Source organism: Arachis ipaensis, chromosome B06 (assembly GCF_000816755.2).
Source record: "Arachis ipaensis cultivar K30076 chromosome B06, Araip1.1, whole genome shotgun sequence".
NCBI lineage: Eukaryota > Viridiplantae > Streptophyta > Magnoliopsida > Fabales > Fabaceae > Arachis > Arachis ipaensis.
Window position 1 is genome coordinate 126,449,580 of NC_029790.2, and position 11,523 is coordinate 126,461,102.

Sequence of the window (11,523 nt, forward strand, 5' to 3'; positions counted from 1 at the left end):
GCAACGGAGGAAGTCGTCGTCGCAAATTGCGGTGATTGTAGGGCCGTGTTGGGAAGAGATGGCGAGGCCGTTGATTTGTCTAGTGATCATAAGGTATATTTGTTTTGTTTTGTACTATCTTTCTTGAAAATCTTAATTAATAATTTAAACTTGCAAATTATTCTTTTATTTTTTTATTTTTCCCGAAAAAAGAATGCCAATTTTTTGGGAATGGAACTTTCTGTTCGTTGTATTTTTTTGTTTTTTATATATCTGATCTGGTTATTGTACATTGGCTTGAAAATAACTGCTTGCTGAATGCTAGCACTCAAACGTTAGAGCTGGCGCAAGCATCAATTTTGCTTGACAACTTTGATGTTATCTAAAAGTTTCCACATAGATGGTAATTTGATCATAAAAATGTTTAGTTAGCTGAAATTGTTGCGAGCTGACGAGAGAATGCCTAGTAATATGTTAAGTACACGTGTCGCGGCGGAATTAATTATCTCGATTATGATTGAGATTTGAGATCTGTATATGTTAATGGGGGGATGCATAAAATTAATATTCTGTAAACACGATTGACATATTTTTGACGCATATGTAGTAAAGGAATTTTATTGTGACATATATAATGGCATGCTGGTTCCCTTCTATGTGCACAGCCCGACAGGCCTGATGAGTTGATGCGAATCGAAGAGGCTGGTGGAAGGGTCATAAACTGGAATGGCCAGCGCGTTCTAGGTGTTCTTGCCACTTCGCGATCTATAGGTTAGTGTCAACTTTGGAGCCTTCATATATGTCCCAATACTTTATTTTCTATTCCCTTCTCTCGAAATAATTATTTTTTACTGAACATTGACGAGCACTTGTCTTTTTGTCATTTAGTCAAATACTTGGAATTATCTACAGGCTTTTTAATTAATAATTTTAAAAAATAATAGTTGCACCTAAGTTTACACCTTATTTTTTACTTTTAAATTCATTAAAAAAATAATGTACTTACATTTTTTCTTTGTCTAAATATATTAATACTTATTTTGAGAAGAAGGGATCATTTATCCTTTTAGACTTTTCCTTTCTCTTCAAGAGATGATTTTTATGTTAAATTTTTGGATTTAAATAACTGGAATACAGTATAAAATTGTAAATATGAAACTGACTTGATTAGTTTGAAGCCGCAGCGTTGCGATTTCATAGGAAGTTGTCTAATAGAAAGCCGTTATATAAAGTCACATTTTCATAGGATACTTATTTAGCATATTCTTTTCAGTGATGTCGCAACAGTGCGACTTTAATAATTCGTATTATAAGATCTTTTGTTTTTTATCTCTCCATAGAGAATACCTCGTTATAATTATTAGCTTTCAATATTTTGAGCAGTTCTGGTTATTAGATGATTTGATGGAATTATAGTGTAAATTTTTTTCATATAAATTAAGAACCCTTAAAGTTATTAAAGTGGAAAATCTCAATAAAAAATCATAATTTTATGTATTGAAACTACAAAATTGATTTTATCATATGAAATTTTAACCAATCCAAGGATGGTGGATAGCAAATTCCTTTCAGCGTTACTGCATTGGTAGATGTTTGTCCCCGTTTAGTAATAAAACATTAAAACGCTTTTTCTTTTATGAGCCCCTGAAACAGCATAATAATCACGGCAATCTCTTTAGCTTTTTAAAGTAGCAGAGCAACTTTTTGAAAATAGGTATGTTTAACCATAAATTGACCATGTACCAATTTCTTGCATTTTTAGTCCATATCCGATCAAGTTCACAAGCAATTGCATAGATCAGGTTTGCCTGCAATCAATCAATATGTATACATATATATACAAAGGCATTATGGTGGTATAAATGAATAAAGATACACAGCTGGGTTTTTATATGAAAGTTATTGGTAGCGTGTGGTTATCTAAAATGTTAAAAGTCTTAAAGCTTAAGATACGACACTAACATAATGATTTAAATATTTTGAACCATATCCACATGTGAATCAAGATAGTAAGCAACTTTACCCGTTAGGACAAGAATAAAAGATTGAGTATCAAATAGAGAATTCTTGGGAGGAAATGTGTAACCTCCCTGTTCCCTCCATTTAAAAATGAATATTTAGTTTGATAGACAATCCAAATGAGTTGAATTTACAGGGTTATACAATTTTTTTTAATTAGCACATTAATAAACAAAAAAAAAAAAGTCCCCAACAATCTTCACATGATTATTATTCTGATGAAAAGAAATTTCTTCTCTCGACTGTGGCCTGTGGGTTTGGTCGAGCACGTGGAAATCAATTCTATAAGGACATAATATCATGGAATGTAGTAATTCGTAGTCAAATTTGATTAAAAAAGTAATTGAATGATTTATTTACTTTCTTAATATGCCAAAAGTGAATTTGCATGCTACTTGTGGATCGGATCTACAAGGAGCGGAATTATGAAAGGATAAATTTTTTGGAAATCTGTTGTCGTTTTCTAAGGTGCATTATATTATTTAGGAATTTCGGAATCTATGTTTCATTTCTTTTCTTTTAATTATTTTGTAATGGTATGTTCTATTCTTTTTTTGTTCTTTACTATTATTGATCTGTGTTATGTTTTGATCTATCTGCACATCAATTTTATTCAGGGGACCAATACCTTAGGCCATATGTAATATCAAAACCAGAAGTCACTGTGACAAAGCGAACCAACAAAGATGAATTCCTTATACTAGCAAGTGATGGCTTGTGGGATGTGATCTCCAGCGAAGCAGCATGCCAGGTTGTAAGGAGAAGCCTCAACGGCCAGATTAAGAGAGTTTCCAATGGAGTTGGGAGGCAAAGCTGCGCCACCGAGGCTGCGGCACTCTTGGTTGAGATAGCAATGGCAAAGGGAAGCAGAGATAACACCAGTGTCATCGTCGTGGAGCTAAGCAGAACATCTTCGTCCAGCTGATCCCTCAATTTTATTTTACTTTTTTCGTTCCGACTTAGTAAGGTGATAAAGTGAAGGAGGTTATCTCCTTTTATCATGTTGCTGACTTCCTCCGTGAGGATCCAAATCCATCTCCTCTAATGAATTCGGAGCAGCAAAGACATGTGATGTGTTGTTTAATGAATCAAGCCATATCCATGAAGTTGGTCGCTGTTAATGCCATGAGAGGTTGTGTAATAATTGATGTGACATGTGAGGTGTGTAGAATCAGAAAATTGAGCTACAATCGTGTAATGTCTTCTTAGCTCAATTCTTCGATAGTGATGGTGGCCTAGCTAGGAGTTAACAATCTTGTGTAAAAATTAACAAATAGTTTGTTATCTCTTGTGGCAAGCTTGCACGTTTCTTAACATTATTTCTGCTGGTATATAGTTCTATGCAATTCTTTCCTTATTTAATTTCTGTCGCTTCGAGAAGGCGATTTCAGAATGGGTGGCTAATATTACCTTGTTAATCTAAGGGATAAGTATTTTTTTCGTCCCTAAGGTTTGAGGTCAAAATCAAAATTGTTCCCGTTACAAAACGTTATAAAATTGTTTTTTTTATTTTATTTTGCCAAATTACGAGTAAATAGCCAAATTGGTCCCCGAAAGATAGCCCATTCTGCAAACGAGTCCCCGTAAGAAAAAGATAATAAAATTTGTCCCCGAAAGTTTTAAAATTGGTAACGTTAGTCCTTCCGTCAAATGTTTCAGTAACGGCGTGAAGATATGCTGACCTGGCCGTTAGTGTGACACGTAGGCTAAGGATGAAACGGCGTCGTTTTCTTAGGGGCTCCTTTACAACGCTTGGTTTTCATCCCTGTTTCGTATTCTCTCTGAAGTTGCATCCTTCTCCCGAAAAGAAAGAACCCCTGTAGTCCCTTCATCTCTCAAGTTGTTTCCTCCAGGAAGACGAAGCATTGAACGGCGACGACCAGGCTTGACCGACGACGACAGTGTGCTGGAGTTGTTGGTGAGCAGTTTGCGACGACGTTGGTCAACCGAAAAGGGCACTCCATCGCCTTGCGTGAGAGGTTAGCTAGCTTTTCTTATTTTGTGAGAGTGATTCTGGTTTTATCTCCTGATCAATGTGGTTGTGTTATTGTTGGACTTCCATTTTTACTGTTTGCAATGTTAGGGTTTAGGAGAATGTGTTCAGGCTTAGGGCTTTGGTGATTAGCCATGATATGACCCTGTTTTTAGATTGTTGATAACGTTGTTTGTGCTATGTGTATTTGCATGTGTGTGTGTTAGATACATTTTGGGAGTTGATGTTGAATATGCTTTGCATCTCCATGAAATAAATTTGCATGAGTTGTTGCTGTTTTGGTTTCAGATGGAAGGTCCCCCAATGACCTTTGTATTTCACCATGGCGGGAAGTTCCAAACAGATGAGTCAGGCTATCTGTGTTATGAACCAGATAATACTGAAGTATTAATGGGTGTAGATGCAGACACTCTAGACGTTTTCTTTGTGAAGGGATACTACAAGGAGCTGGGATATGCTGAGATGAACAACTGCCTGTGGAAAGTTCCTGGAACGCTGCTGGAAAATGGGTTGAGGAAGCTAGAAAATGACACGGATCTGTTGAAATTGGTTAAGGATTGCAGGAGGAATCATCACCTTATCAACATCTATTTCGAGCATGTTGTGTCTAAGCCACACGTGGTTGACTGCATGAGTGAGGATGATGATGAAACACTTTGTTTGCCAACCATCCCTGAAGAAGCAGAGAAACCGAAGAAGGACCACAGTGATGCAATGTCCCAAGATTACTGTAAGACAACAAAAAAATCACCTCAGCCAAAAAGAGTCAAAACTCAGCCCACTCCTAAGGCTACTCCTCAGCCCACACCTAAGCTAACTCCTCAGCCCACACCTAAGCCCACTCCTCAGCCCACAAATAAGCCCACACCTAAAGCCACACCTGAGCCCACACCTCAGCCCACACCTAAGCCCACACCTCAGCCCACTCCTGAGCCCACACCTAAGCCTAACCCCCAACCCACATGTACGCCCACACCTAAGCCCACTCCAAAGTCCAAACCCAAGCCCATGCAAAAGCCCGTCCAGCAACCCAAACCTTGGACTAAACCCCAGGCTGCTAAAGGGAGTAGCAAGGCTACAGCAGCCGAGAAGATCAGCAAGAAGGTGAAAGCCACAACCACTACAAGATCTGGAAGGCAGGCTAAGGCAACTCCAGTTGCAGTTGATAGTCAATCTGATGATTCAGATTCATATGATAGTGCTGAAGACAGTTTGTACAAGCCTGCAAAAGGTGCAGGAGATTCCATAGACAGCAGTGAGAGTGATAGTGGAGTTGATGGAGTAGAGTCTTCTTGGGCCAGGAAAGTAGATCACAGAGAGAAACATAGGCCTGCTGCTGACAGAAGAAGGGAGAAAGCTATTGACACTGATGACTCGAGCTATGAGGACATCGAATCTGATGAATGCTCTGATGGAGGTATTTAGTGATTAATTGTGTGTCTGTTATTGAATTTACTTGTTTAACAGATCTGATTCCACTAATGTAGTTTTTCTACACAAATCTCATGGTATTTTCATGTAATTTCAGATTCAGATGACGAATTTGGTTGGGAAGATTCATCAGATGGCGATGAGTGGAAGTCAGAAGATTCTGCCCATGAGTTAGACTCTGAAGATGAAGGGCCAGCTGTGTATCCACATTATAATGACAAGGCCAAATTTGGTGATCTGAAGTTTGAGGTAAGTATGGTTTTCAAATCCAAGCAACATTTTATGGCTGCCACTAGAGATTACACTATACAATGGGGTAGGAATATTAGGTTTTGTAAGAATGACAAGGTTAGAGTGAGGGCGGTTTGTAAGTGTGAAGACTGTCCATGGGTAGTATATTGTAGACACAACCCCAGTGATGATTCCTGGCAGATAAAAACACTAGTTGACAATCACACTTGCGCAAGAAAGCGAAAAAACAGAGCTGCAACATTAGAATGGACTGTGAACAAGTTATACCCAAAACTTAGGAAGCACCCTAAGATGAAGCATAGGGAGGTGTATGAGTGGTTTGTTAGGAAGTGCAATGTGAAGCTGAATAGTTTATGCATAACCCGAGCCCTTAAGGCATCTAGGAAGATAGTTGAAGGGGATGAGATTGCTCAGTACGGGTTGATATGGGATTATGCACATGAATTGCTCACTGCCAACCCAGGATCCACAGTACAGGTGGGTGTGATTCCCATAACTGATAATCCACCACAGTTCGAGAGATTTTATGTCTGTCTAGATGCTTGTAAGAAGGGTTTCAAAGCAGGCTGTAGGCCATTGATAGGTCTAGATGGTGCATTCCTGAAAACTTTACACGGAGGACAGCTTCTCACTGCATGCGGACAGGATGCAAACAATCACATTTTTGTGATTGCGTACGCAATTGTTGATGTTGAGAACAAAGAGAACTGGAAATGGTTCTTGGAGCTGCTCCTATCAGACCTGGGAGAATATGAGGCCAAAAACTTGTGTTTCATATCAGACATGCAGAAGGTGAGGACTAATTTGAATCACGATTTGATTTTTAAGGACTTTTTTGATTTAATGATGCTTCTTTGAGGACTGTTATGACTGTATATCTTGTCGGGCTTGACTTTTTTTTCCAGGGGTTAATACCAGCAGTCAAGGAACTCGTCCCAGCTATTCCACACAGATTTTGTGTGTGGCATTTGTGGAGGAACTTCTCGAAACAGTGGGGCAGCGTCGAACTTAAGGACTTGGTCTGGGAGTGTGCAAGATCGAGGACCCCGGTTGAGTTCGAGAGGAATATGAATAGAGTCAAAAGGATCAATCAAAAAGCTTGGGAGTACTTAGCCAAGTGGCCAAAGGAAGCTTGGAGCAAAGCCCATTTCAGTGAAGGGCCAAAGGTGGACAACATTTGCAACAACGCTTGTGAATCCTTTAATGCAAAGACGAAGCATGACAGAGGTAAGCCTATTCTGAGTCTGGCAGAGGAGGTACGAAGAATGGTTATGAAAAGCATGTCTGATAATAGACTGAAGCTTCTGAGTTATCAAGGAAAACTTGCTCCAGTTCAGCAGAGTAGGCTGGAATCTCTTATTAAGTTATCCAGAAACTGGGCTCCATACTGGTCGGGTGATGCGAAAGAGGAAGTATATGAAGTCCAAGGATGGCCTACTAATATGGTGGTAGATCTGGGGAAGCATACTTGCTCCTGCAGGTTTTGGCAGTTGACAGGTTGAATTCATAACTTATTTCATCTTTCATATGCATACCTTGAAAAATACTTAACTGAATGCCTTTTTTTCTGAAAAATATAGGCATGCCTTGTATGCACGCAATATCAGCCATCCAAGAAAAAAAATGATAAGAGTCCTGAGGAGTATTGCCACGAATGGTTGAGCATGGATGCTTACAGAAGAACATACCAATTCAATGTTAATCCTGTCAAGGGACAAGATCTATGGGAGAAAACTGGTTCTCCTGCACCTGTTCCACCTCCTATCAAACCCAAACCAGGCAGGCCAACAACAAATAAAAGGAAGGACAAGGATGAAGGACCCACTGGCACGAACACAAAAATGAAAAGGAAGTATGCTCCAATTCGGTGCATGTACTGTGGAGAGGTGGGCCACAACAAGAGAACTTGCAGCAAGAAAAAGCAGGACGATGCTCAGGAGAAAGCAAGGATGATGCAATTGCAGCTTGCAGCTGTTCAACAACCACAACCTGCACCTGGTCCAGAAGCAGAAAAGGAAGATCACACTCAGCCTATACAGACACCACCTGCAGTTGCAGTAGCTGCTCCAGATGAACAAACTGAAATTCCTGTTACTCAGCAGCCTCAGCTTCCCCTGACACAACAGTCCCAAACCTCAAGCAATGTCACTCAGGTAATGTTGTAAAAGGTTTTAATTTTAGCATTGTTTACTGTAGCTATTTTTGATTTCAGAGAATGATGAAAACTGTTTGATGCAGACTAGAAAAAGAGGAAGGCCTCCAAAACTCCATGTAACCAGGGCCAGGGCAAAGGGAAATGCCTCTCCAGGAGCACATGCTGTATCTGCTGAAACCATCAAGGGTAGCAGCTCCGCAACAGCCAAGAAACTTGCCAGCTTCATGACATTTGTTCCAACTCCGGGTTTCAAACCTCCCAGAAAGAAAGACATGGAATGATTTCAAGACTTGAAGACATAAGATATAGGGCATCTAGTATCTGTTATTTTGTCGGGGCTAAATTTTAGTTTTTATAAACAATGTGGGAGTTGTGGTATTTTCAATAGCCCTGTTTTTTGTATAGCCCTTTATGGTGTACTGCTTTGAACTGTCAGCTACAACCTTCTGGATTATTATCATGTTAAAACAATGTTCTTATTTGAATTTCAGACAATGGAAACTACTTCACCATTGGTGATGTTGTCATGTTTTTCTATTCCTATTTCACTTAATTTTTATTCTGCTATGACTGATTTGCTTATATTATGTTATGATCAACAACAAAATTGCATGTAAATAACCTTTTTACTAGTAAATAAACATCAACATACAGGGTTTTCACAACAACAGAAAACTGTCAAGGTTCACAGCATCATCCTTTTCACCTTTTGACAGTAACTGCTTCACTTCCCACTAAAGAACATACACATAATCATAAAAACCAAAATCACAACTATTAATCCAAAATACAGCTGCATCCTAAGTGCTTTTACTTCAGCTTCTACGGTCATCATTCTCCAAGATATGTTATGGTTTAACAAAGCAGCATCACTCTCCATTTGTGCATCAGTTTTAACTTCTCCTAAGTTCTCTAATCCTTCATAGTCGTCGTCCTCAGCCCACCTAAAGTAATTGCAGTGGCTGCCCTTCTGCACAACCTCAGGGAACCAAATTGTCAAAATCCAACTAAAAACATTTGAAGCTTCAAGAACACTACACTGATAACTCACCCGGTATCTTGGACAAGCATGGAACAATCTATCAGGATTTTCTCTTGTCCCAGACTTCTTGATCACTGTCTTCAGCCCACAAAAGCAAACTTGGTCGGAGTTCTTCCTCCGCCACCGCAGCGAAGAGCTCGAGGCATGGCTTCCGTGTGATTGCGACACATGTCCACTGCGCCCCCCACCTACGCTACCCATCGTGCAACCGCTCATGAATTTTCGGCCTCTGCAGAACCAAGCTCAAGCTGCAGCAACAATGGCAATTTAAAACGAAGAGGGGATTAGGGTTTGGGAACCTAGGACTAATTTGACAAACATATGGAAACATATCTTGTCACCAGCCACTCTGCACCAAGCTGGCATGCTCATATGCCACACTGACAGCCAACTAAGCAACAGTTAACGGCGTCACTGGCGGAATTGACGGACATTTGACGGAAGGACTAATGTTACCAATTTTAAAACTTTCGGGGACAAATTTTATTATCTTTTTCTTACGGGGACTCGTCACAAGCTTGCATGGAGGCACCGCCGCTGCCGTTCAACTCCCGACCCTCCGCTGTTGGCTGTTCGAGTTCTTCCTGCCTCTTCCCGAAGCTGCCACTTGCCCCTGTAAGCCCTCGCCGCTTTGTCCTCGTCTCGATTCCAAGGAAAGACCGCCACTAGGAGTGAGGTCCAGTCGCCATCGCTGAAGTAAGGAATTAGGGCAGAAGATTAAGGAAAATGAGGTTTTGGAATTGGCAGCTAGTTCTACTGTTGTTGTAGCTGCTGCTGTGTCTTCTATGTTCTCCGGTGCCGGTCGCTGCTGCCACTCCGTCAACCCAGGGCGTCGCGAGCATCTACTCTCCCTTCACAGAGGTGCCGTCCTCGGCGCCGCTACCTGTTGTCAGATCTGCTGCTGCTTCGTCCTCGACCGGATTCGTTCCCTGCCACGGACGACCACCGGCATCCAAAGGTTGCGTTCCGACATACAGGTAAGCTGGTCTCTGAATCAAGAAATCTGATTGCAGAATTGAAATTTGGGTTGCTTGTGTGTTCAAATCGATTGAACTTGTTCCTGGAAGAAGATATCTCTGATGCGGTTTTGTTTGGATGTGGAATTAAAAATCTGGATCTAAAATTGTTGATCCATTCTGCAAATTTGTGGTGGAATTGTTTGTTGAATCTGAGTTTGCATCGAGTTCTTCTTCTTCTGTATCCATGATTTTTGAAGTTTGGCATGAATTTTGTTGTTGTTGCTGAAATTATGGCACCGCATATTTGTAACTATAACTTGACAATGAGGATTGCTGAATTGTTGCTTGAGCTGCTATTTCTGTTGATTTTGCTTGTTGCTGCTGTGGTTGGATTAAGAAACAGAAATCTGATTCTTCTTCTGCGTCTTCTTCATCTTCTTCTTCTTTGTGAACTGAAATTTCTGTTTGTATTGCATAATCTGAGTTTGTTGTGAGATTTTCTGCTTGGATGGGGAGAGAAAAAAGAGAAGAGATAAGGGAGTGGGGGTACAGGTGGAGGGGGCGGAAGATAAAATGGCGGTGGCGGTGAGGGGTCCATGAAAGCAGAAATGGTAGAAAGAAGGGGATGGGGAGGGAAGACAGTGAAGAGACATCGGGGTGGGGTTTTATTTTTATTTTTTAATATTATTTTTATTGGGGAGGGTTTTTTTTATTTTTTTATATTATTTTTATTAATTGATAAGGATAATTTGGTAAAATAAAATAAAAAAGGACGATTTTATAACGTTTTGTAACGTTGAGGATGATTTTAATAACAAAAAAAAAGTCGGGGGACGATTTTGATTTTGACCTCAAACCTTAGGGACGAAAAAAGTACTTATTCCTTAATCTAATAGGAAAAGTCTAGGGGGCAGCAACTTTTGTCTTTTTTGGTCAGCACTTAACCATCAAAATAAAAGTGAGTGATCTCCCACCATTAGATGTAATCTCACACCATTAAAAATACTATTAATAGCCAATTGATAGTTACAAAACACCAAAATTGCTGGCCCCTAGCATTCCTCAATCTAATAAGATCAATATTTGAGAAGAAAGTTTTAAATCAGGGTGATAATATTTGATGTGTTTCTTTAAGCATGATTTAAAAATTAGATCTCTTCAAAATTCAATAATTTTCCGTAAAAATTTTTGCATTTTTTTGAATGATGAAATCTGTTTATGAAAAATTAAAAAATATCTAGAAATGGAATTTTATTTCCTTTTCATACATTTGGATCCAATGTGTAAACCATTTATCAAATCGTTTGTTATCGTCTCTTTTACTTATTTTGGTCAATTTTTTTAAGTCGCTTTATTTTTTAATCTTTTAATATACTTTTGCCAATACTTGAAATATTTAGTGGTTTATCCGTCTCAAATTACCTGCAATATCGAAACAAAGAGAAAAGAAAATGGTGAGCAACCGTGTATCCCTGACAACTGGCTACTCAAATCTATTTCCGGACTTGCACTAATGATCTAGTCAATACTCAATTGTAGTATGTAATGGATGTAATAGGTAACATTATATAGGAATAATATAATTCTATAAATAATAAAACACAGCCACCTCGCTTAGTTTTCATTTTTGCGAATCGTTATGACAATATGACATTCATTTGACATTTATTCAAGCGGATATGCGTATCATTTG

The 11,523-nt window shown here is 39.4% G+C and overlaps 2 protein-coding genes across 2 annotated transcripts in view; one reads left to right on the forward strand and one right to left on the reverse strand.

The window, feature by feature from the left end:
- Positions 1-3,355, forward strand: part of LOC107605253 (probable protein phosphatase 2C 51) — a gene marked incomplete in the record, with an annotated part of 4,591 nt that extends 1,236 nt beyond the window's left edge. The window contains 3 exon segments of the mRNA XM_016307063.2: positions 4-93; positions 645-750; positions 2,616-3,355. Coding sequence (XP_016162549.1) covers positions 4-93; positions 645-750; positions 2,616-2,923 — 504 coding nt within the window.
- On the reverse strand, positions 8,374-9,269 carry LOC110263572. The gene is made up of 2 exons (XM_021105042.1): positions 8,881-9,269; positions 8,374-8,799 (listed from the first exon to the last, which is right to left on the reverse strand). The coding sequence occupies exons 1-2, from the start codon at positions 9,085-9,087 to the stop codon at positions 8,554-8,556; spliced, it is 453 nt and encodes a 150-aa protein (XP_020960701.1). The 5' UTR covers positions 9,088-9,269; the 3' UTR covers positions 8,374-8,553.

Bases quoted from the DNA above. Each gene is read 5' to 3' on its own strand.
- LOC110263572 (XM_021105042.1), bottom strand. From the start codon at position 9,087: ATGAGCGGTTGCACGATGGGTAGCGTAGGTGGGGGGCGCAGTGGACAT. The intron at 8,800-8,880 runs GTGAGTTATCAG...GAGGTTGTGCAG, and splicing joins ATGCTTGTCCAAGATACCGG to AAGGGCAGCCACTGCAATTA.